General features: G+C 40.6%; 1 protein-coding gene across 3 annotated transcripts in view; it reads right to left on the bottom strand.

Moving 5' to 3' along the window:
• Positions 1–1,012: 1,012 nt before the first annotated feature.
• Positions 1,013–26,982, bottom strand: part of gcgra (glucagon receptor a) — a 48,651-nt gene continuing 22,681 nt past the window's right edge. For 2 of the 3 annotated variants that reach the window (XM_040047960.1, XM_040047943.1), the window contains 13 exons: positions 15,014–15,161; positions 14,390–14,486; positions 10,920–11,027; positions 10,669–10,769; positions 10,431–10,525; positions 10,128–10,317; positions 6,826–6,985; positions 6,607–6,667; positions 5,992–6,061; positions 3,666–3,754; positions 3,420–3,564; positions 2,040–2,081; positions 1,013–1,941 (listed from right to left, as the gene is read on the bottom strand). In XM_040047960.1, coding sequence (XP_039903894.1) covers positions 1,576–1,941; positions 2,040–2,081; positions 3,420–3,564; positions 3,666–3,754; positions 5,992–6,061; positions 6,607–6,667; positions 6,826–6,985; positions 10,128–10,317; positions 10,431–10,525; positions 10,669–10,769; positions 10,920–11,027; positions 14,390–14,486; positions 15,014–15,067 — 1,578 coding nt within the window. In that variant the 5' untranslated portion in view covers positions 15,068–15,161 and the 3' untranslated portion in view covers positions 1,013–1,575. Of the gene's footprint in view, positions 1,942–2,039; positions 2,082–3,419; positions 3,565–3,665; positions 3,755–5,991; positions 6,062–6,606; positions 6,668–6,825; positions 6,986–10,127; positions 10,318–10,430; positions 10,526–10,668; positions 10,770–10,919; positions 11,028–14,389; positions 14,487–15,013; positions 15,162–16,413; positions 20,858–26,982 lie in introns of those variants that run through there. The other variant, XM_040047952.1, reaches the window with a different exon arrangement.

The raw sequence follows: 26,982 nt of genomic DNA, 5'->3' as shown, positions 1-26,982 counted from the left end.
ATATAGCCCAGAAGAAGCGGATAGTATAGCTTTTATTTTGGAAAGAGACATTTCTCTGTAATAAACTCTCTTTTCCAAAGATGAGTAATTCCTCAATCAGATACAGGGCTCGCAAAATCGCTAGCCCGACGTCCTGGGGCTAGCGATTTTTTTCAGACGGGCTACCCTGCCCGTCGGGCTATTGTAGGAAGGAAAATATATGTCAATTCTTTTGCATTCTTTCAGAAATGTAGCTGGGTAATTATGTCATTGGCATCGGTGAGCCACTGTCAATATGTGACATATTGAAATCGCGTTTGAATTTGCGCTTGTTTTTTTGCTTTCACTTTGCAATCGTGTGAACTGTGTATAGAGAGCAACAGCACTGATCTGTGAGTGATGATAATTTGTGCACCAATTCCTCTGACATCGTCTTATTAATCGTTAGCTTACTATGCAAACATGACAAGTGAAATCTCCCGCAGCAAGCTTAAACATGTGAGAGGTTGATCGCGCAGAGAATCGCTGAGCTTATGTGAGTCCGTGTGTAAAAGCAGCACGATATATATTTTAGTTCTGCTGAGCCAAATAAGACAGGTCAGGGTGAAGAAGTGACAGCCAAAGAAAAGCTTACCACAAAACGGAGAAGTTATGACAAATGAGACTATAAGGCAAAAAGAAAGTGCAGCTTTATGGTTTCATGGACAAAAGAATTTCTGTGGCTGCAATATGACGAGCTAAATAACCAGGGCTGCACATAAGTGGTCCGCAGGTGCGCATTCGCTGTCAAAATAAAAAACGCGCACAAGGGTTAGGGTTAAATTTAAAAACTGTACTTTTGAGTTAAAATATATATTTATAATTTTAATAAATGACAAATTAAAAAGGCATGAACATTTTTTTTGTATCGAAAAAATATCGAACCGTGACACCAAAGTATCGAACCGAACCGAACCGTGAATTTTGTGTATCGTTGCACCCCTAATATATATATATATATATATATATATATATATATATATATATATATATATTATATATATATATGAAAAAAGGTTTCCCATCTGTTCCTACCGTATGTTATTTTGTATATTTTGTAGTCTTTTTTGTGTGTATTCAGTTCAATGCTCTCTTTGTATTTAAACTTTAGTACCATCAATTTGATAGATAGGATAAGTTAAAGCAGAGGCTCAAGCAAGGACCCTGTGACCTTTACAGTTGGGGTTTATTTATTTATTTTTTTGTTACTTCAGGTTTCATGTTTGGTATGTCATTACGATCTTCTGTGGCTTATCTGCCTCGGGATGCTGTTGCAAAAATTGTTCAGCATGCAGCAGCTTATTATTCTGTGCTAAAAAACATCTAAACTAATCCGTTCACGAGACTCGCAGCACATTCGAAATGTCAGCGTGGATGCCCTTCCTGATCCTCCTCTCAGACTGTGGCGACAGCTCTCCAGTGACGCAGATCTCTGAGGGCCGACCTGAAAAGTGACACCATTAACTTGACTCTTTACAGCTGAGCAGGTCAGTCTGTCAGAGCACGATGAGAGCCCAAAGCCATCCAACTTCCTTTTTTAAGTAGTCCCAGTAGCTTTCACAGGTGGCTCTCCACGTTCTCTTTCTGCACTTCGTAACACTGCAGCTTGTCAGTAATGCTGATGTCCTCTACCAGGATATAGTTACTGATGGTCCCCTCGTGCAGCAGTGAGGCACACTTCCCTTCCTCCGTACTGTTGACCATGCCATTTTGGTTGCTAGCGACGAGCATGTGCCTCTCCTCGGGGCTACAGACTGGGGCGGTGGTTTTGGCGATGTCTGGGAGGTGAGGCATTCGAGGGGCGTGGTTTAAGAGACTGGTTGTTTTTGTGTTTGGGGTATTGCTATAGGTGTGGCGGTACTCCTCCTCAATGTTCCTCCCTAGCTTCCAGCGCTTCCACTTCTTCAGGATCTCAGACTGCACCTGGGGAGACAGCAGAGACATAAAGTAGACACTACAAAGCTTCGAACATCTGAAGATGGTGAAGATGGTGTATTTGTTGTGCAATCGAGATGACTCACTTCTTTGTTGACAAAGCAGTACAAGATTGCCACCAGGAGACCCTGTGAAGACAAACAATACTGATTTCATTCTGTCTACTAGCCATTTTCGCCCACAATATTCACTTACATGCTACTCTGCAGCTAAGAAAAAATGAAACTGAATGTATTCTAATATATGCACCACAATCCAGGCAGAAACTGCAAGTTTGCTTCTTTAAAATAAACCACAAGTGCCTTTGAGTAACATCTGTCTTAAGATGTAAGCCTCACAGCTATGTTTGCCATCTTTTGACTTTGAAATTCTCTTTTGCTCTGTCTGTTGGTCATCTGTCATATCTGTTTCCAGTGCCTAAAGGTCACTCTAATTATGTCACTGTGTGACAAAGTCATTTAGCAGTGCTCATAGTGCATTAATTTAATCTCTTCTGACACACAAATATTACAGCACATCAACGACTGTCTCAGAGATGGAAAACTCACAGAAGCAAAGAGAGACAATTATGCAAGATTATTATTAGTTTTATTATTTTTTAGTAGCCCACAACATATTTCTAACTGTGATTCAGATGCTGTTACAGTTCGGACATTTAATCTTGTTAAGCTAACATTTGTTAACTTACAAAAAACAAACCTTAAAATTGCTGTTTTAACCCTTTTGTCACATCTCTCCACACAAACACTTGATATTGATAACACCCATTCACCCTTGATCAGGACTACTTGGCAAGCACAAAATTAAATTAACTAGTTTCCATCAATCAATCAATCAGTTTGCGTGAGTTTTGTGTGAGTTCACGAGCTGTCACAGGGTGAGAGGTGAAACAACCCGGACAAATTGCCAGTTCATAGGCACTGAGTACCATGTATTACCAAGTAGTTTTCCATGGAAAGCGTTGAGGGCTATATTTAAGCCCAAATCACAATTCTCTCCCCTAAACCTCACCTTTTTGGTATCAAGCAGTAACTGATACCTAAACAAATCAGAGAAAAACTGGATGTGAATCATGACCTCCTGCCTTGAAAACCTACCAGCAACTGCCACCCTAAGTGCCTCCATATGTGGACTTTGCCTTTCTGGACCATTACGCCTTGGCATCCATTCTTGGCACAGCTGTAGCATGAAGGCTGTATTGTGTGCATCTCAGACAAACCGTAACCGTTTTTGATGGTTTGAGGTGTGTATTTTCTTTTCCTGTTCTGTACTTATGCAAGGACAGCTGAGGTGAATTATTACACCACATAAAGCTTTAACAATAACTTTCATTGAAACCAGAGATGGCCTAATTCATTGTCCTGAGGCACACCACTCTCCTTAAGGTGATTAATGATGCTGAATCATACTAGAAATAGTGTTGTGAAAAAATAAACATGTTTCAAAGTTCATGACTGACAGTCAACCTGGAAGGAGGAGAAGAAGAGGTCAGAGAAGAGCCTGGTGAGACGCAAGCCGATGCTGCCACTGGTGGACTCATCTGTTGCGAAGATAAAGACCACATTATGGATCCCGAGCAGCGGGATCAAAGTTAGCGTTGACTTAGCCAACCTGGGACGGAGGAAAGGAGAGACAAAGGAGAGAAAGCAAAGACTAAGTAGAGAGAAAAAAACCGCAAATCAAGAGAAAAACAACATCATATTCACACTCACCGGAACTTATAGTCTGTGTATCTCATTTGGTGTGCTCGGAGCTTTGATACGAGAATTTTGATGATATGGATGAAGATAAGGAAGTTGATCTGTAAGAGACAGAGAAAGACGATGTTACTGGAAATAGTTTACTTATATTATGCAAAAGATACCGTCATAAAGCTCATCTTGCTCCAGTACAGTGGAGATGGATCTTCCAGATGCACACAGGCCCAGAAAAATTGTGATTAATGAGAGAAATGGAAGAAATCCGAGTTACAAATATCACAAAGGATCAGCAGATAAAAGCATAACTATCTGCATTAGTCCCAATTGCTGTGCAAAAAAGTGTTTTCAAGCACATTGGGAAAGCCTTTCATATCAGCTGGCATTTCAGACAACAGTAGGTGTTCTCCTGATGAAATCACTTATGATGTGACCTTTAATATTTTAAAATAATTTGTCATGGGTAATTTGTGGTGCTTGGACCTAATGCGTGCATTTGATTTCTGTCACGGATTGTTATATCAGCAGCCCAGTATGTACTGGCATGAGAATTTAATGGTGAACGGAACTGTGTAACGCTGCACAGTTATTCAACATTTAAACCATACGGTAACTTGTAATATTTAAAAAAGGAGCTTAACCATAGCCATGATAAATTGTTAATCAATATTAATATGCACTTACTGGCCATTTCATTAGGTACATCTTACTAATATCACTTTAGAGCCAATACAGAAGTGTTTTAATTCATCATGGCATAGATTCAACACAGCGCTGAAAAGATTCCTCCGAGATTTTGGTCTATGTTAGTTGCACATCCATGATGTAAATCTCCTATTCCTCCACATGCCAAGTTATCCTGCTGGAAGCAGCCATCAGGTGATGGGTACAGTGTGGTGATAAAGGGATAAGCATAGTTGACAACAATGCTCAGGCAGGTTGTGGTATTTAAATGATGATCATTTGGTAGTAAGGGGTCCAAACTGAAAATATATATCTATTTTTTTGATCGCTCTGTAAACCAGCGGTCCCCAACCTTTTTTGCGCCACGGACCAGTTTATGCCCGACAATATTTTCACGGACCGGCCTTTAAGGTGTCGCGGATAAATACAACAAAATAAAACTAGTACCGGTACCGAAAAAAGAAGATTTATTCATAACACACGTGAAAAGACCCAGGAAAACCGAGTTAATGATAAAAACGATAACAAAATAACCCTAAAACCCCATAAAAACCCTGAAAACCATACATTTCACACAGGAGCCTCAACTCTCGCGGCCCGGTACCAAACGACTCACAGACCGGTACCGGTCCGTGAACCGGGGGTTGGGGACCGCTGCTGTAAACCATAGAGATGATTGTAGGTGAAATACTCGGACCAGCCTGCACGGTACCGACAACGTGGTGCATTCAGCGTCACTTAAATCACTTGTCTTTTTCATTCTGATGCTCAGTTTGAAGTACAAAGTTTATGCCACGATTATTTACTTTAATGAGCAGTCGATGCTGTATCAAAGTGGCCGACGAGTGTATATAACAGATGCTAAGCTAACTATAGGCTGGCTAAATCTGTCAGCACACTGCGTATTAAACCACCTACATATTTATCTACATATGCATATCTGTAGTTCTATGTTTGCACAGACTTGAATGAAATTGCTGTAATTGTCAAAATATCTGTAACACCTGGAGCAGTCTAACATGCACACACTACACACACACAATTAATGTGAATACTACAGTGTAGTTTTCTACTGTGTCGTGCAGCTTGAGAATGGTGGGACCAAGATAAAGAGGGAAACAGTGAAATTGGTACCAGTCCTCCCATTCCAACAGGAACTCAAACACAGGAATTCCTGTGGGATACAGGTCACTTAGCTGGACGATGGAAAAGTGCCAAGATGTCTGGCCTCACTTAAGAGCCACGACAAATTGGACTTGTGTAAACGCTTAGAAGCGACCTTTGCAGAACACACGTCTAATAAAAGTCCTGGTGACAGGATGAAGAGAGTATGCAGAGCTGGTCACAATGCAAATATTAATTTGATTTAATCCACAAATCTTTGAGTCCTGACAGGCTTCACAGAAGTTCTGGGTGAAGCACATCTTACCTTTAACACAACATGAATAAAAGAAGTGTGTTTAATATTTAACGGTGCACCAGTGGGGGATAAAAATAGCTGGAAATGCTTGATTGACAGTCGTATACCACTTTAAGGAGAAGCTGCTTTTTTCCCCATTAACGTTTACATGCAGAAATAATTGAAATGTTAAAAAAAGGACATGGCATAACAAGATGTGAAGACACATAAAGAGGAGGAGGACGACGACAAAATTACCATAACAGCTGCCAGTATCGGCGCGCGTATGATCCACCAGTATTTCATGTTTATATTTTGCTCCCAGCAACTGAAAAGAATGAAAGAAAAGCACTGAATGAAATATCAGTGAGAGACCACCTGACATATTTCCTCTACTTTACTAGAACGCTTGTGGACATGGCTCACACTGTAAAACATGTTGTTAAGGCTTTTAAGACTTTACATAAGAGCACAGTGTGACCTTAAAAGCACTTCATTTACTCCTTACTCCAGAATATTTGGCGTCCTGCCGAAAGCTAAAATGAAATATTAAGAATGTGCAAACACAGCTGTTAAACCAGACTGGCATCCAGCAGGAGATAAAACATGTCTGTGTGAAAAGTTGAATTGCAGCCAATCCTTCATGTAGTAAATTGTGTGTTAAATTAACCGCAAGCATCAAGATTTTTTTTTTTTTAAAAAAAAAAAAAAAAAAAAAAAAAAAGATTTTTGGAGAAAGACAATCTGCTGACTTTTTTTTGACATGGTGTCCTGATACAAATGTTACAAGCTAAAATTTAAACTCGTTGGCAGGTTTCCACCCTTGTTAAACAACCTGGAGAACAGGGAAGAGGGAACGAGAGGGAAACTTACTCCTGATTTTCATACAGGTATTTAATCGCCACCCATGGCACGAGGAATATTAATGGGGTACCTGTGAAAAAAACAAGAGATGTCTAAATGCAAAACAGCCAATTAGCACTGACAATTTGTATGCTCTTACTTCATTTGGCTCAATTCAAAAAGTATCGTATAACACATAACTGACTTGCACCCCCTGACTTATGACTTCACAGATTCAGGCCAGCTCACCCCAACCGATGCACTGGTAAATTTTGAAGTAGTTCCTCTCCGTAAACACAGTGATGACCAGGAGGTTGTGGAGGTAGATGCCTTCCACCAGCAACCAGTAGCTGTTAGCCATGATACTATACTGCATCATAACCATGGCAATGCGACAGCTGACCATTGTCTGCAAGAAAAGTTTAATATCACATATTTTACACTGCCGAGAAGAGTCGCCTGACACATTATTTAGCCGATGTGAGATTCAGGCTCTGTGCCCACAGAGGTAAGATTTTACAACAATAGCAACTTTAAACCCAATTTCAGCCATCTGTGACAACCCAGCGCACATGATCCTCCTTTTATATATGTATCACTTCCGCAGTAAACTACTGTATTTTATTTTGGTCATGTATGCAGTCTCTCATCTTTGTTGTGTTGGTGAGACTCCTCACTTGCTTGACTAACATAAGTAATCAATTAAAGCCTTTTTAGCTGTAACTGTTTTGAGATTAAAAACAATTAAATATAATGTGGATATTAGACAGAGATAAGTAAATGCAAAATGCAGTTTTTAAATAAAGATTTTATTGATTAAGGAAGAAAATTGGCACTGGTCCTGTGTGAAAAAGTAATTGACCCTCTTGTTACATCATGAATTAACTGTGATTAATCTCATTTTTTGGGAAGCTGAGTTCAGTTTCACTAAACAGGCTCAGACATGATTACTAGCAGACCTGCTGAATCAGGAAATCACTTACATAGAACCTGTCTAACAAAGTGAAACAGGTTAAAAGATCCCCAAAAGCAACGCATCATGCTACAATCTAAAGAAACACCTGAGAAACAAAGTCACTAACATCTATCAGCCTGGAAAGGGTTCAGAGCCATTTCCAAGGCTCCAGGACTCCAGTGAATCACTGTGAGAGTCATTATTTACACATGGGGAAAACTTGGAACAGTGGTTAACCTTGGAATGACCGGCTCCAAAAGGACATTGATGACTCATCCAGGAGATCACAAAATAACCCAGAACAACATTAAAGAACCACAGGCTTCACATGTCTCAGTTAAGTTCAGAGTTCATGATTCAGCCATAGGAAGGAGACTGGGGAAAAATGGCACCGAAGGGAGAGTTCAAGGAGAAAACCACATCAAAAAGAACACAAAGGTTCATCTTATATTTGCCAAAAAAAACCAAAACATCTGGATGATACCCAAGAGAGAAAGCTAAACTTTTTGAAAGGTTTCAGTCCCATTATGTCTGCCGTAAAAGTAACGGCAGACATAAACACTGCATTTCAGAAAAGGAACATCATACCAACAGTAAAATATGGTGGTGGTAGTGTGATGGTCTGGGGCTGTTTTGCTGCCTCACGACCTGAAGGACTTGCTGTAGTAAATGGAACCATGAATTCTGATGTCTATCAAAACATCCCGAAGGAGAATGTCTGGCCATCTGTTCGTGACCTCAAGCTGAAGTGCACTTGGGTTCTCAAGCAGGACAATGATCCAAAATACAAAAGCAGGTCCATCTCTGAATGTCATAAGATGGCTCAAATATCTCATCTGATCACACTGGTCTAGTCTGCTTTTTCAGTCAGAAAGCTGATACACTGAAAAAAATTGTTTGGCCAGCTCTTGGATTTACGTAAGCATCTTGCGTGTATTTAACACAAGTGCCTCATGCTTTAAAGTTAAGTGTAACTACATAGTGTAGAAACTACATGATATGCAGAGAGGCTAGATTAAATTGTTCATATCATGTTCAAGTGAAGTAAGTCAATAATATATCACTGCACGGGTTTCAGACTCGCGCTCTGTAGATCGTGGTTTCAGGAAGGCATCCATCTCAGTCAAGTCGAGCAGCCACCTCTACTTTTTTTAGTATACCAAAAAAAGTAAGTTGGGTGGTTGTTACATTAAAAAAGTCTAACTTGTAATTTGAACACAGTAATTTCATGTTTCTATGAACGTAATTAAATCATGAAGAATCTGTACGAAATTCAACAACTTAATTTGTTCTTGTTGAGACGACATGATACAATCTAGTAAGAGTGGTTAGTTGCTGAACTCATGAAATTCACAAGATCGCACAAGATTTCAAACTGCAGGAAAATCACTGGAGTTATAAGAGGCAGACAACTACACACGCACCACGTGCATGCTATTGCTATTTATTGTGGATTATTACAAAAACAAAAAAATTCTGCATCAAATACAGGAAATCATAGCTTTCCCTCATTTCCTAGATTGTTGGCATGGTGGTTAGTGCTGTTGCTTCACAGTAAGAAGGTCCTGTGTTCAAATCCACATTCTGGCTAGTTTGCAGGTTTCTCTCTGGGTATTCTGGTTTCGTCATGCAGTTATTAGAGTTAGGGTTAACTGGTGATTCTAAATTACCTGTGAATGTAAGTGTAAATGGTTGTTTGTTTCTATGTGATAGACTGGTCAGCTGTCCAGGGTGTACCCTGCACCGTAACCTATCACTTCAGGGTTATTTCCCAGCCCTCCTGCAACCAGGATAAAGAAGGATGGTATTTGTTGAAGACCCATTCAATTTTTATGGTAACCAGGATCTAGACTTTGTTGAACATTATGTAATATGAAGACAGCAAGTAGTATTTAAGTGACCAAGTAGTATTGGGGTAAAAGTTATTGAATAGTGTTGAAATAAAATGACAAAATTGTGAAGGATTAAAATATTCCAAGAGCTCAACATACTTCATCTGAACATGTTTCAATCGCGTTTTATGAACACAAAATGCACAGGTTTACTGAATATGAAAAAGTTGTGTTGATTTAACTCAGTTGTTTAAGTTTCTGCCAAAGCAAAACATTTGTGTGCAACCAATGTCCACTATTGAATCAAGTAAATCCAACATGGCCTTTTTTTCAGTGTAGGAAAGCAACTGTTACTTAAATAACCACTCATTACAACCAAGCCAGACAGAAGAGCATCTCTGAATGTATGACATGCCGAAACCAGAAGCAGATGGGCCACACTGGGTACCACTTCTGTCAGTTAAGAACAGGAAACTTAGGCAGTGGTACTAGTAAGTACTAAACAAATTGTCTAATGAGCGCATATATGAATCCTTTAAACAGAATCAGGATTGTTGTTCTTATAGAGCTCAACGTTTACCTTTATGACACATTGTGAACATACTATAACGATCAGAACCTAAATCCAGAACTGTTTTGCACTTTTATTTTATCAGCTAATCAAAAAAAATAATAGAAAGATCACAAATAAGAAAACATTTGTCTCATTTCCACCTGTGTTAAGTCTTTGGTGATCACTGTTAAATATGAAGAGCAAAACTGACCTCGTTGTTGACCAGCAGCTCTATTGGAGCTATAGATGCAGGGGGGAATCCCTGCTCCTCGTCTCTGTTCAGGCCCTGTGCTATGTGGCTGGTTTCGAACAGAGCATCTTTGATGAGGACAGACAAAGCTCGCAGGATGAAAGAGGCAAAAAGATTCATGTGGATGTTGTTCCTCATGCAGTGGAGTTTCCTGATGAAGGAGAAGCAACAATCATCCAAGATGTAATCTGTTGGTGTATCAATCATCTGGTTTTGCTCTCTTAAAATGTGCTTGAAATGATTTAAGGTGTAAATGATTATTACCTAAAGAATATGAGGATGCCAAGAGCCAACACTAAAGCCACCAGGGATAAGGAATAGCCCACCGTGTACATGATCCGAATATGGACATAGTACTGCTGCAGATCAGAGCACACAAAATCTTTTTCATTTTTATTTTTTATTTATAGTAAAATTAGACAAAATCTCTTTATTCTTTAGCTTCTCTCAGCTATATCTAATGCTTTTAGATCAAATAGAATAAAAAAAAGACTATTCTTACCAGATGTGGTGCTTGTTCATGAGAATCACACTCGCTGGTATTATATGTAGTCACCCACTGGCCATTCACATCACATTCCTGATACACCACGCCATGCTGAACTACACGCACACACACACACAAACAGGCCTCTGTGATTTACTGAGAAGTCCAGTCATAGGCAGCTGTCCTTCTCTGCAGGGCATTTTAAGTGACCTGGCATGAGCATGTCTGAAATATTGTGTATGGCCAAAAACTCACACATCTCTTACCTTTACGGTGCCATGGCAAATACCACGGGCATGGCACAACAACAGTAGTGTTAGGGAGTCCATCGGGCCAACAGGCATAATTGTTAAAAGTCCTGTTGCACACCAGGCCTGTGATTAAACAAAAAAACCCATAACATCATAATATATATGCTGAGAAACCACAGACTAACCCTGAGATTCTAAATCTTGCAGAATGCAGTAAAAATTAATTATATATTATATATTTGGAATGATTGCTGCTAGTAGCTATTATGTAAACATCAGTGCAATTTAGCTTGACTTCAGAGTCCTGACCTCCTCCTTACAGTATATCACGTCTTCAATCGTGTTTCAGAACAGAGGACCAAAACAACATTAACTATAAGGAGAGATGGGTGTTCGTGAAGTGATGTATAGGCTAAGCTGCTCTTACGCTAATGGAGGGTGACAGGAAAGGTATGTAAGTGCTGCAAAGTGGTGTGATTTTGCATGCAGTGTGGGAAGCAGCCTTTCTGAAAGTTGGAGCAATCTGCTGCACTAACCAGCGAGCATAAAACATGATAACAGTCTTTAATGCGACTGAAGGGTAGCGTTTAGCGTGTAGTTAAACATTTTGCAGATGAGAGCTGCTTTTTACTAAGCATGAGCAGAAAGTGAGCATGGTGTAGTAAATGTATGACTGGAGAGGAAATCGCTGCCGCCTCATGGACTGCTGAGCAAACTGTTACCTGTTCTGCAACATTAAAAGGCTTTTCTCAACAATGTGTTTGCAAATCATATAAATATCTCTTACTGTCGCATTTACATTGCTCCGAAATGTTGCATATTTTGCTGAAGTGGTTATAATTAATAGTTTTGCATTAAAAGGTTATAATACCTTTCTGTTGGTTCACTGTCATAGCCCAACTCAACTCTAAAATGTCTGCTTGGAATTCTAAAGAGCAAACTATTATAGTTAACATCTAGCTAATGTGTTTACTGAAGTAGTTGCTCTTGAGTTTCATACTCCTTAGCTACCACGGCCCCTTTATATTTATTTCATTTAGCCTGATGGAAAAGGACCTCCCTATTCCTTCTCCTTTTCCTTCATTACAATTGCTTTAAAGTCTCTTTGTGCTGGTTTCATCTTTGCCTTGGGCTGTCAGCATTGTGTTCATGCCTAAATACTAAGAGAAAGATCATATGGGACGCCTAGCAGAGGCCCCAGTCCGTGAGATCTTCAACGCACACCTCCGGCAGAGCTTCACCAGCATTTTAGAGGGAGACTGGGGACATTGTCCGAATGGACCATGTTCAGCATCTCCATTGCTGAAGCTGCTGCATTGAGCTGCGGCCGCAAGGTGGTTGGTGCCTGTCGTGGTGGTAACCCCTAAACAAATGGTGGATACCAGAGGTGAAGGGAGCCACCAGGCTGAAGAAGGAGTCCTATCGGGCTTGGTTAGCCTGTGGGACTTCGGAGGCAGCTGACAGGTACTGACAAGCCAAGCGGAATGCGGCTCGGGCAGTGGCAAAAACACGGATGTGGGAGGAGTTCGGAGAGGCCATGGAAAAAGACTTTCGGACTGCCTCGAAGAGATTCTGGCAAACCGTCAGGCGTCTCAGGAGGGGAAAGCGGTGCTCTACCTGCACTGTGTATAGCTCTGGTGGAGCGCTGCTGACTTCGACTGAGAAAATTGTCGGGCGGTGGAAGGAATACTTCAAGGACCTCCTTAATCCCACTGACACGTCTTCCGATGAGGAAGCAGAGTCTGGGGATGAGCGGGTTGACCCACCAATTTCCGGGGGTGAGGTCACTGAGGTAGTTAAACAACTCCTTGGTGGCAGAGCCCCTGGTGTGGATGAGGTCCGCCCCGAGTTACAGAAGGCTCTGGACATTCTAAGGCTGTCCTGGTTGACACGCCTCTACAACGTTGCGTGGAGATCTGGGGCAGTACCCCTGGACTGGCAGACCGGGGTGGTGGTCCCCATTTTTAAGAAGGGGGACCGGAGGATGTGTTCCAACTACAGGGGGATCACACTCCTCAGCCTCCCTGGGAAAGTCTATGCCAGGGTGCTGGAAAGGAGAGTTCATCCGATAGTCAAACCTCAGATACAGGAGGAACAATGCGGTTTTTGTCCTGGTCGCGGAACACTGGACCAGCTCTTTATTCTCTCAAGGATACTTGAGGGCGCATGGGAGTTTGCCCAACCAGTCTACATGTGCTTTGTGGACTTGGAGAAGGCATTCGACCGTGTCCCTTGGGGTGTCCTGTGGGGGGCGCTACGGGAGTATGGGGTGTCTGGCCCATTGCTACGGGCCATTCGATCCCATATACAACCGTTGCAAGAGCTTGGTTCGCATTGCTGGCAATAAGTCGGACTCGTTCCCGGTGGGTGATGGGCTCCGCCAGGGCTGCCCTTTGTCACTGATTCTGTTTATAATTTTTATGGACAGGATTTCTAGGCGCAGCCAAGTGGCGGAGGGCTTTCACTTAGGCGGCCTCAGAATCTCATCTCTGCTTTTCACGGATGATGTGGTTCTGTTGGCTTCATCAGGTGATGGCCTCCAGCTCACACTGGAACGGTTCGCAACCGAGTGTGAAGCAGCGGGAATGAGGTTCAGCACCTCCAAATCTGAGGCCAGACAGATTTTAGTATACTGTGATATATTATGCTCTTGTCACTTGGTCAGAGTGAAATATTATGGCGTTATTTTTGTGCCACTATTCTGAGCGCATGTAAAAAAAATTTGAGGGTACTTAAAAAAAAAAATTGCAGGTGCAAGTGTTGCATTTTGAGGAGAAGTTTATTTTGAGCGAAGAAAAGCTACATTTCAGTGAATAAAATTCATTGCTGCGTGCAAAAAATGTATTTCAGTGTTAGCGATTATCCATACACACACACACAATAGCATCCTCTCTCGCTCAGTTTTTGCATTTGCGCTCACTCGCAATGTGTTGCTTGTACTCTCAACATTTCTGCCCGTGCGCGTTCAACGCTTTCTGTACACCGTTATATTTGTGCCACAAAACCAGCCAATCACAGACTTGGATGCAACAAAATCTGATTGGCTGTTTTGGTCTCCAATCAGCTCAAAATGACGAAATGCAATATCCCAGAATCCATTTCGTCCAAAACTCAAATGAGGCAGTGGAGGAGGAACACAGAGTGGCGGAGTTTGAAATATTGCTCTTTCTGGGTCACAAAATAAACTTTTAAGATATTTTCATGCGAGAATGGTGCTGTGTGAACTTCAAATATCTGCTCGATTTATCAAGACATCACATATTTGCAAAAGTGCTCTAACGTTTTTGGAAATGCCTGTTAAAATTTTTTCTCGTGCACTCAGAATAGTGGCACAAAAATAACGCCATATAAAACTGGATGATATCTCCAATGAATGAGTAACACTTAGAAACTTTTGGTAAATGGTGCAGGTTGGATTTTAATTGCAGTGTGAAAGGGCCTAAAGTTAAAATTAAATTACAAGTCTAACACAGTGTTTAGCTCACCGGTGCTTGGTGGATCTTGGCTGTTGTTGCGTTCACACTCTTTCCTGTACAATTCCCAGCGCTCCGTCACCTTTTGCAGGGAAACAACAGCAGAAACCTAAGGAGACAATAACAGCAACACAATTAAAGAAAAAATATCAGGAAGGTCTGTTTTCCTGGAGACTTACGGATACATTTCAACCAGATAGACATGAAGAATACTGAGAACATGAACCTCATGCAAAGCAACTGGCCAGCTGACGTTCATTTGTTTCAGTTCACTTTATATATACGGTAGCTGTAAACAACTGGTTGTCATACTGGGGATTTAATCAATCAAAATAAGACCTTGTCACACGATAATACTGTACTTACGCTACTGTACAGAGTGTTTAGGTTTCTGTAACTCTCTAAGACAAGTCTTAACTGTGAAGGTCACTGACTAATACATATATATATATATATATATATATATATATATATATATATATATATATATATATATATAGAGAGAGAGAGAGAGAGAGAGAGAGAGAGAGAGAGAGAGAGAGATAGATAGATAGATAGATAGATAGATAGATAGATAGATAGATAGATAGATATTAGTCTGTGTCTGTGTGCTTTTAAACATGTTTTTGGACCCACCTGGATACTGCAGGAGACAATGAGCACTGCCAAAAAGAGGAACAGCTGTGACATCCCTTATTTCTGCTGTTGGTGCTGGGATGGGATACTGCAGAGCTGAGAAGAGTTTTCACTTCATAAGGGGGCTTATCTACACTGGCCACGCTGCCTGGATGACACAGAGACATACAATTCATCAAAGCTCATTGCAAACACATTCCTGTTAATGAGACTCAGCTTGGCTGCGCAAAACAAGAGAACCAAAACAGGAAAAGGCTGGGCCATATCGTTCACACTACAATTACACCAAATTTAGAAGGTATGCCGGCAAGGAAGTAAAATAAAAGGAGAAGTCTTATGTCTTTTCAACTTGTGTTCTTAAGAACACTCAAGAAGTGTGGAGAGGAAAGGAGTGCTTATTCATTCAAATAGAGCCATGGTCCACAAAGTTTACAGCTATACAAGACAGACCAGAACATCATCGGGCCAAAAAACCTCCAGGAAATGCTGTTTGTCCCTGCAGTGAGACAGCTGCATGTAGTCAGTGATTCTGCTGGCAGCTGTCCACCTTCTTGCTGAAGCCAGCGAGTATTTGGTTGAGTGTTTGTCAGTGTGTGCCAGAGGTCACTCACCTTCGCATCGACTGCCATAACACTCCCGAGAGATTTGACTGAAGCCGGAGAACGGAACGAAATCTGAAACGTTTCTGCAAAAAACACCTTGACCATGGAAACATTTTTGGCTAAAACGTTTCAAATTCCATTCCGTTCCAGTCTTGCGGTGGGTAGGAGGACGAGCTCGTGATGTTGTGTAAGGAATTTTTCACAAACGGATGTAGGTATTTTTTCAACAGATAAGAGCACAATGTGTCGTGACAGATGAACAGTTTGCAATGTTCTTGGGTGGGAAAGCTTAATTCATGAGTTTTTCAGTCTCTGTTTTGACTGAAAATGTCATCGAGCTTCTAAAATCTGGGGTAAACAGCAGCTTGGAGGTTCCAGTCACAATCTTAATATCCACACTATCAGACTTGATCAAATCTACACCAAGGCCTTTCTTAATGGACTGCTCAGTGTAATAACTACTGGATACAATTAGCATTAGCTGCAGTACAGCCTCACTGATTGCCATAGGCGCTGAGAGATCAGAGCTACTCTTGTCTGGCCTGACATCAGGTCATGATTGTCCAGCTCAAATCATAGCGCTGACTCTTGTACCTCTGACAGCATCAGACATGTTCTGATTTCAATTCTGTTTTTGTGTTCTGGTGGTTAAAAGACCCACAACGGTGACATCCCATCACAAATTCTGGCATAGGTCATTGGGAAACAGAAACTACAGGCATATCTTCAAACCATACTGTACTTTAACCTCTGCTCTTCCAAACATCTCTACTGTAGGCATCTCGGGTAAGTTCTTACCAGACAGAGATAATGAGCGCGTGACATTTCAGCACGTGTCCCGCTGCACCGGAGAGGTTCAGACCCTGGTCTTCCTTGTGGCTAAAATGTTACGCCATGTGTGACAGTTTTCCAAGGGTTTCCCTCTTTCATAACCTATCTCTCACTTACTCTCTGACTCTTTCGCCAGCCCGCGCCACTCTGCAGCTTAGCAGCGACTGGGAGCAATGATTAACCAAACTGCAGGAGTGGGAGTGAGGGTGTGTCATAGCAAGAGGGTTTACTACAGGAGAAAAGATTCCTAAACCTGGCTCCTGACCCCTTTTCTATGTTGCGACACTAAACATTCCAGCCATTACACATGTGTGAAGTTGTGAGGTGAATTTGAAATCTGCCTCTCAGACTGAGAGTATGCATGGACACCAAAATATGATATTTCATCATCACTTCATGACTAAAAGAAAATAAAAACTGCCTTTTCTAATTATCCTTTAGATGACTTCTATAACAATCTCATTGCTTCTGTTTCGGGAATCCAGCTGCACAGTTTTCCTTAGTATTTAGTATTTATTTTTAGATATAATAACACCGAATGCCCCACAGCTGAAGACAAAACAAGACTCTCTCGATAATGAGCATTCACTGCCTGTTACGCTCAAAAAGCAATGCTAAATCAGAGCACTGGAGGATTTTTAAGACACAACCTGAGGACATAAGTTCACAGAACTCCCTTGCTTTATTTGTGCACATTTGTCAAGTACAATGTGTCTGCTCGGATGCCTTTAATGCAGGATGAGGGGAATCACGTTGGCCATTCGATGGAAGCTCAATTGGAACTAATGGGCTTCGAGGTGTGAGGCTAATTAGGCTTCTATATTGTGGTGTTATGATAGCCTGCCAGATCTACAGTACTGCTGCTCCCACTTAGCTTTTTCAGTCCATTGTGGCTTCAGACCAATCAAGGTCCTCTGAAACATGTGTTGTTAGACCCAGTGGTTCCCTGTTCCAGGAAATAATCTGGAGCTTTTAACACTTTTGCTGCACATTTGATGTAAGAGGTGACACAACGGCTGAGAGTCAAGCCTTCCAAGCCAGATGGCTCTCTTGAGATGCTTGGGTCTGCTCTCTTTAGCTTCATCCAGAAACAAGTTAGCAAGCAATAATGTTTCACCTCAGTGTCTGAAAATTATGCAGCACTTTTTTTTCTTTTAGATAAATACTTATGTTTAATTTCCTCTTAAACGACTTTGTGTTGATTGACCAAATGCTAAACAGATGCAAGTGTAACCTAAGAGGTTATTGCCCCTTTACACACACAGGATAGATGGCATCATGTTTGAATCATCCTTGGTCACTTATTTATCTTTGCAAGTGGAAGAAATACATTGAAAAACATAAGTGAATGACGCAAATCACCTGAATGTCCCAAACAACCTAAAAAAAACGCTTTGTGTTCAAGTGCACATTGGATGGCTTAATACAATGGCCACTAACAATTACTGTTGTTTGTTGGAGAGTGCTTACCTTTCATTTGATTACATTGTCTGACAAATAAAATTACAAAAGAGTATGCATGCATGAATGCGGGGCAGAGGGGATCGGCAAGGATTAAAAACAAAACTCTCTGAAAAACACAATAGTTGTCCAGCTCAGAAAATGCCCCTGAGCAGCAGTATATCATTCAGCTTTCCAAACGCACAGGCACTAGTGAGAGTAAACACTAACTGTCTGACATCATCCAAATCCGACAGCTTTCCTCGCCACAGATGAGGTCTGGGTGCAATTTAAAAAATATATGATAGAGAAATATCTTTGTTTTTAAACTGTCAAACAGCAAAAACAATCAAACACATGCTTATTAGAGTAAATGTGTGATATGTTCTCCCTGCTTTCCATAATTTAACAAATTTAGCTAAAAGGCTAAAGCGCATACAGAAGACGTTACATGCTTAGTGTTCAGGCATGAGAACCCTGTTATCTGATAACAGGGTGTTCAGGAAAAAAAGCATCGTGCTGCAACACGCTCTTTTACTTGTTTGGAGCAATCGAGATACTGCCTAAATCTACGCATCGTGCTCTGCTTGATTTACCTGATCTTCAGCATGACAGCATGCTAATCTGTTCCTGTGTAAAACATCAAATTCAACAACATGATTATTTCCCCGCTCTGATGTTCTGCAACCATACACATGCCACTGATTGCACAACAGTGGTTATGCATTTCAGTTGTTTTTCTGACCTTTTAAAAAATGTCTGCTTTCTCTCAGCCACAAATTTCCGATGCTTCCCAGGAATTCTTTCGAAAAACAACATGATGTTTTCAGCTAATTGCACATTGAGCTGGCACAATTGTTAATAGCTATTGTCAAAACTTTCAAAGTATTTCTGGAAGGTTTGTTTCTTAGTTTGCAGAAAAACTCTGAATATATACAAATCATGAAGACTTCAAATACAGTGACAGTTAAATTTCATTTAAGCCTGACTCAGCAGGACGTTTATGTTGACAGACAGTTTCCTGTTCATCCTCTACTTTACCAATAGGAACATGTCAAATAAAAGCAGACCCGACTAGATTCTTATTGATTTAAAAAAAAAAAATGCTAAAATGCCGCCTGTCAGTGCACCACCGGCAGGAGGAACGTAGTGCTGGGGAGTGGCTAGGGATGGAGACCCCGGCCAACTGATCCCCGGGAACCAAAACTAGTGATTGGGACACGGAACATCGCCTCTCTGGAGGGGAAGGAGCCTGAGCTAGTGCGTGAGGTTTAGAGGTACCAACAAGATATAGTTGGGCTCACCTCATCAAGCAACTCACCTCAAAGGAGGGGGTGATTGGGAGAAAAGGCTTTCTAGGTCTGAACCCGAGCAGTGTTCTGTTAATGGACATGGTGTTTGTCCATAACAAACTGTCAACTGATCATCACCTCGTGGTGGGTTGCCAAAATGCTATAAAAAATAAAAGCACCTGGGTTCACACAAGAGCCCTCCATGCAATTCTGTCTGTGAAATTTCGAAAAACAAAATATTCATTTTTTCCTGTTTTTTCTCAGTTATTTTGTGAAGGAAAAGTAGCTTACTTGCAGTATGGATTATGTTCAGTGGCACAAAGTGGCCATGGGATTCATTGCAGGTATACAAAGTGCTTAATTCTAACACCATATTGTTGTAAAGGTAAGCTCACAGTTTTGTTCTGAGCTGGCATCTGAATAGCAGCTGTGTCTCAAAACCTTTTTTCAATTACCAGAGATCAGGACAGACATAAACTAACAGGTATTTCCACATTGACTGTTTGACACAGTACATAAACCAGCCAGATTTGCCACTTTTAGTCTGAACCACAGAAGAACTTTGTTATTTCCATCTGCAGTTGTTTATGGAGGAGGTATGGCTCTGTTTTGAGAGGTCTCTTTCATGTACATGCATGAGAGCCACAACTAGACCTGAAAGAGACACTTTCAGGTCTATTTGCAGCTAGTTGACACTAGAAAGCTTGAGCTGATGTGGAGATGGGTTGCAAAGAGGCTTACAGAGAATATGCATTACAGTTGAGAAGCATCAGAATACTTCCAGGTAGCCTCATTGTTGTTCTGGCCTGTAGTGAACAGTAACCTTCAACAGCAATGTTATAGTAAAACTAAGTTTTTAAAGTGTGTGCTAATACCACAGAGTCCACGGTGCACCCAAAGCTGCAACACAGATGCCACAAGAGCATGCAGCCGCTCTGTCTCTCACCCTTAAATGGGTGGTTAAAAGGAAAGGTCGGGTGAAAAAAGCAAAAGGCTGGAAAAAAATGGGGCCAGTCAAGGACCAGGTCATTGAATAAGACTGGTTAACACACACTTAGACTAGTTGTATTGGTGTATTGGTGTGTGTGTGTGTTTTACTCTTTTGCTTGATGCTGGAATATAATCTCCGTTTAAAAAGCTGTTTTGTGTGTTTGGCCTTTTAGATTTGTCGGTGTTATGATTGTGTATTGATAGTGTGTCTAAAGTTAATTTATAGATATTGCATACCTTGAAAATCAGAGTTCAGATTACTTTTGTAATGTGGATAACTTCCATCCAAGGTTAACATACTGGACACATTTCAGTGCAAAACTGTTGCCATTCAGCCATATTAATGTAATGTAAACCATGTCATTTATTTCATTCAAACAGTCTAAAATGAATTCTGATAAAACGTTTTAGGTGTAAGGTCATGTTAGCAATCGATTAAATTTTCATTTCAATTTAATAATTTATTGGTCAAAAATTGACAAAAAATCCTTAAGAACTATTATTCTTAAAATTGTGATATTTATTGTCACCATACAGAAATTAAAACTATGTCACATTTGACCTCTGAACTCCCCTTCAAGGTCAAAAACATACAAACATTCTTAAGATTGTTATGTAACAGATCAGATAAGAATGAATGTACAATGTTTCTGAATAAAGAGTTTTCTTTTTGGAAAACAAACTTGATATTATTAAATTAAATTATTGATTTTTATTACAACACATTTAAACACATTTTAATAAGCATTCAGATTAATGCTACACATGTACCAAAACCACCTAAATAAATCATAACAAAAACTCAAAATGATCTCAAGAATATCATCGATCTCCCCTCAATTCAGTTTCTGAACTAGATTCTGACAGATACAGACATAAATAAAGTGAAAATTTGGCAGTATGACAGCATTAATCAACATATTTTCCAGTCTTAGTTTCTATGACCAGACAAGCCCACAGTGCACATCAACACCTGCTATGATCGTCACCAGCTGGATGTAGTCTGAGTCTTTATTTTCTTTATTTAATCTTTATTTTCAGGCCATGGGTCTGTTTTTGTTAATGTGTGGCCTAAACACACAGCAAACAGCCGCTGTAGAGTCCTTGCTCAGTAACAGACGCATTCATGTGAGTAGTCAGCAGTGTTATGGAGTCCTTTTAATTTTGCTGTCATTCTAAGTGAAGCAAGATGAGGACGACCTCTCTTAGTCTCTTGACAATGTGCAAAATGCTGCAATGTCTCCCGTTAGTAAATCTCTGGCAAACAGCACGAGGCAGAGGATGCATGGGGGTAATCTTTTGCTTAGCTTGTCACTGCTTTCAAATCAGTCCTGGTGTAGCCCTTCACTCAGTTTGCATCTGCTAATTTAAATGGGCTCGTCGAAGTGTGACTGATGAGAATCTGTGATTTTATGTGAAGACTGGAAAAAAGGAAAGCTGCTGGTCTTTGATTCTCTGGAGCTCCTGCCAAATGACTTTGCTATTGACGCTATAAATTTAACTTAAAAAAACCCCCAAAAAACCCCAAAAAAGAAACATCTTCCAACTGCACTGCAGCTGTGCTCCAGCAACATCAAAAGCACCACCACTAAACAAAATGAATGAAAACCATTTGTTGTGGATGTTACTTTGACTGAAAGACATTAAAACAAAATTGGAATTTCGTATCCCAGTGTCGACCTCAGTTTATTCTGTGCGCCGCATGAATGTGAACGTCACTATATGGTCAACTAAATCCAGTTGTTTAAGCATCACAAGTTCTGTGGTCTCACAAATCAAATAACCCGCTTCATCATAGCCTAATTCAGTCTATCTGACCTGTTAGATTTGCCGATGGCACTGCGTGCTGCACCTGTTCACTGTCTGCTGCTGTTTGTCTTCCTGAATGGTGACTGGAAAACGTGTCATGTTATCATTCATCACTTTTCTTTAACAAAAATCACATTGCCTCAGTGAATATAATTACTGTGTTTTCATGAAATGGGTCATAAAACATCCCACCGCTGGCTAACTCTGCTTTCCCATGCGTGCCTTTTTATTATGTGTCAAAATGTCAGCAGAACACTGCAGTGCACTTGAATATGCAAGTCAAATGTGCCAGCAGGAACACTATGCAACTTTTGTTGAAGCATCAGTAGACCTCTCACTTTGCCCTGGAGATTAAAAAAAAATATACAAAGACGGAAAAAAAAAAAGCTCACTCATGTATATATCATGTGTATATCTATCCACTTAGCACTTTTAATTCTTATTCTTATTTTTATATTTTTATGACAGTATGTTGCACTGAAGCACCGCAGCAATTTCCTAATGTTGTAAACCTCCTCAACATCTGGCAATAAACCCTTTCTGATTCTGATTCTGATTCTGATTCTGATTCAGGTATTTGATTTATCCAGATCTCCAGATGTTTACAGCAATACCGTGCACATGTGTAAAGATGAGGATGTAGCGTGACGTCTCAAACACATATTTTTTGAGCCTCTTATTTCTACAGCTCTGTAAAGAGGTCAACCTCTGAACTGTTACACATGTTTGTCGGGGACCCTGTTATAATGAGGCAGTGGCCCATCTGGATGCATCTACAGGGACCTAGCAGCTGGATGCTCGAAGCCTCTTCAGCGCGTTGGATATTTTGGTAAACACTTCCTGTTTAGAGGCCACATCGGCTGAATGTGGGTGGGAAACAATGAAAAATGATTGTATAACATCTGATTCGTACCTGTGTTTTGTGTGTGTGAATGTTTGATGTTTCGCCGTGCTCTACAGGAGCATGTGTGTGGGAAGCGTTTTGCGCTGCCTGGGTGCTGTGTCGTACACACTTTTATGAGGTGCAATGGACCTACGAACTGTGCCCGCTATGAAGCAACAACAGCCCTGCAGGGAGCCTTTGATTAGCCATCGCCATCCTACATTGTTTCTGCTATGTTTGTTTGAGCACAGGATGAGTTTAATTCCCAAACGAAGTTTAACTTTGGTGCATATTGTTCACCACAACGCTGCAAAAATGTATTTTGTTTATTATCCAGTTCATAATCCTTTAAATTGTTAAATGTAAGGGAAAGATATCGTCTTACTTAAAATGGGAAAGAGCAAGCTGGCTAAGAAACAGTGAGTCACACTAAGTAGTGCGGTTGTTCATTTATATGAATAGTGATGTCTCTGTTTGCCAGTGGACAGGATTTGTGTTGTTAAATTAGCATTATAAAGGCAATAGAGATGGTGTTTCATTTTTCCCTTGCTTTCCCTTGTGTACTCTGGCAACTGATTGCACCTTTATAACATGTGTCAGTAACAATAAAAAGCTTATTGCAGTACAATATTTGTGTAAACAATTACACGGAGCTGCAAACCTTCATGCGTCCTAAATCCTAATATGAATGATTTTGATATATGGACAATAACGCCTTTAATAAATCAGTCTAACTCTGTAGCTACCATCAATCTTCCTCTGATTCTTGCTGCTAACTACCGCTAAATCACCTGAATTATGTAATTAATTTTAAGTTTAGTAGTTCATCCCTCTCAGTTCGATTTCACTTATTTCACTCGAAACAGTCAAATTAGGTGATTGTCCAGCTTCGGCACAACTCGGTTTCCTCCTGGGAGGACTTCTTTTGTGGCATAACCAGACAAGCCTGTGCTGTTCATCACAACATTGACAAGATTTCCATTACACAAAGCAGAGGATTATGTTGATCATGAGCCAAGCCTCGTGGCGACTCCAACTGCGCTACAGCTTCTTACCACAAAATGAACAATGATTAGTTTCCTGAGATTAGAAACCTGATTTTAAGATGACAACATAATGACAGCCCAACAGTGTTGCCACTTAGAGCAGAGAGCAGGAGCGGGACTGTGTTGATGCTATCTGTGGTTTCAGCTTGGCAGGAATAACACTGCGTGCGCTTCAGTCTCGGACAGCACTTAGCTTATTTGTCTCTGCCCGTGTACTTGCTGATATTCGGTGACCTAGCTGGCACAGAAATGCAGGAAAAAAGATTTGGGGAAATATCAACATCATTTGTACTTGCGGCTCTGCATTGAACTCACTGTTTTTGTGGTAACCCACCAACTCCAAGTGCAGATTCAACGTTTATTTTAAATACATGCTTTTTATTTTTTTGCATTATAGATGTCAAATAATTAGAGCCAGGATCGGAAAAGCGGTAAACTCGAATTTTCCTGAATGCTGCCGGTAATATTGTGTCTGTCTGCATGCAAATATCAGTCGACAAAAACGCTGAGGTGATTAGTTCAAGCACATCCAACTTGCGGGTTGAGGTTCAAGTTACAGGAATGTCTACTTAAGTGTTTCTACTTTCTGCAACTTTATACTTGTACTTTATGAGATTACAGAAAAATGCTGTCATTTTCTGCCACTGTATTTATTTGGTGGTTAAATACTTGCCTGTGGAGCAGGGAAGAACTTCTGTGATCCTTTCTTCTCTTAAAATAGCCATGAGAGTTTCAGGCCATAAATTTAGTCCAGTTATATCTGTCAGTTTTGTTAATTTACAGCTCTCAGGACAAGCAGACGATTCAAAATCAGCTTGGCTCTTACACTCTATTTCAGAGTTTCTGTCAGCTGTAGCACTACAAAAAGTCCAGGCTCTTCTCTGGCTTCCTTTACTTTAAACCTTCTTTTTGTGTGACCCAGATTTCCGCTATATGCCAGCGAGCCCACTGCTAATTCTGTCTGTCAGCAGCTCATCTCACAAGTCTTCAATCTGCAAGCCCACTTTACACCAGCAGCCCCAGTGTTTTTCACAGATTACCAAGTGAGCCTTCCATCTGCTCTGTTGTTTTGCATTTGAGTCTGAATGTTTGTTGACTTAATCTGATATCTAAGTTGCTTGCGTGTTCACACGGGTGTTCACTCAGGTTGAAGCTGAGAGAAATTATATAAATGATATCAAGAAAGTTTACAGTATTGTAGCTCAGTGCAGCTCAGTAAGCTGCAGATGCATATTTCTGCAAAAAACAGCTCACATAGCAAAAAAAAAACTGGTCATGCAATTCCCCCAAGAATAAAATAAATGCCTTATAAGATTAATAAATCTCCCTGTGATGACATGCACAGCAGTTGGCTGAGATTTGGAGTAAACAATCGAGAACAGAGTAACGCGAACACAGCAGTTCCACCTGTCAACACTTGCAAGTTAGCACTTGCACTTCAGCTGTCTGTGAATAGAAAACAAGCCTTTCTGTGACCTTTACCAAGCACATTATCTGTGCCAAGACTGAACACTGAGAATGGTGTGGTGTCCGCAGCCTTTTATGTGAAAGGGATGTGGTTTTGATATAGAGTGATTGAGTGACACTGCTTTTTTTCCCCTTCTACTGTAAAAGTCAGGATTAGTACCAAAACAAGGATTTGCATGCACCTCTGTGTCTGTGTCTCACTCATCTTAAATAACTTTATCCTAAGTCAAATGCACACCTAAAGTACTTGTGTAAAAGCCCACCTACCCTACACAACATGTTGTTGTTAATATCACCCACTCTCATACGCTGAGTCTAGGAGTCGCAGTCAATCCTCAGCCCTTCACAAACAGTGAAGCCTCTCATCCAGCTCATTAGTCTCCGATTATCCATTACTACACACATATTCACTATCCAAAACATTGTTTCTGTATGTTTTAGTTTGTGGACTATGGATGATAAAGGCTGAAGTTCAGGGACAGGAGAAGCTTAACAAACTAACAGTGTTATCTGAGCCAAAACCCCATGATAAGCCCACCCATTTAAGTTCAATAAGTCCAAAACACACAAGAAGCAAGTATAGCAACACACATACTCATGAAGCAAAACCAAAATAAATAAATAGCTACTGGACAAGACTAAACTATGGATGGAAGGGGGGTTTATATGTGAGAACTTCAAAGACTGCTCATGGTAGATTGTACTGTTTGGTAAGCTAATGAGATTGTAAGAAAACCCAAATAGACTGCATATATGCAGTCTATTTGCATATATCTTTTATATATAAAAGATGTTGATAGCCATCATAACATCACTCACTGGTTTTGTATTATGTAGCGTTTTGGCAGCAACTATGTTCATGTTTTGGAAAAGTTACCATATTTGGAAAAAATCGAGTACTAGTTTTTCAGGAAGCTTGGCTACCAATCTGCACGAAATCTGCAAAACAAAAACATATACAAACTTCTTCAACAGTCCTCATAGTTGCAGCAAGCCATGTTATCAAGGGAAAAACATCCAAAAATAGGGCCAAAACTATTTTTGTACCAAGTCACAAACTTGACTTTTGGACATTTTAACATGGGTGTCATGAACCGTGGGCCTTTAGAGAAACTGCAGAGCCTGTAGGCTCAATTTTTATCCCCAGAAGCTGAAGCGTGGAAAAAAACACTCCAGGACAAACAAGGAATTGAGGGAAAAACATACAGAATGGGGACAAGGGACAGAGAGACGAAGAGAGGCGGGAGAAACACAAAACATGCAATGTAAGATTTACGCAATGAGTGTTTGACATCATCCTATGGTGTCTCACGGACATATGCCCCACATGCAAACGTCAATTTCCTATGCGATGCTTAATGCTTATGTGAGAACACCAAATAGAACCACTGAATTATGAAATCACCTGGGTGACCATTAAACTGTGGGCCCCTTGGATTATACATTCAAGGATCTGGTCTACATCGAGCTCTTATGGATGAATGCAGGCAGTGTTTATGTGCAGTAATCCTCTGAGATCCCCTACGCTGCTCTGTCACTCTGCCATCAGCCTGGAAATGATCATTCTGCCATATGCAGCCCAGGACAGTAGACCCCATAAAAAGCTACA

The sequence above is a fragment of the Simochromis diagramma genome, unplaced genomic scaffold (genome assembly GCF_900408965.1).
Source record: "Simochromis diagramma unplaced genomic scaffold, fSimDia1.1 OVJJ01000321.1, whole genome shotgun sequence".
Classification (NCBI taxonomy): domain Eukaryota; kingdom Metazoa; phylum Chordata; class Actinopteri; order Cichliformes; family Cichlidae; genus Simochromis; species Simochromis diagramma.
This window is presented reverse-complemented; position numbering and strand designations above follow the sequence as displayed.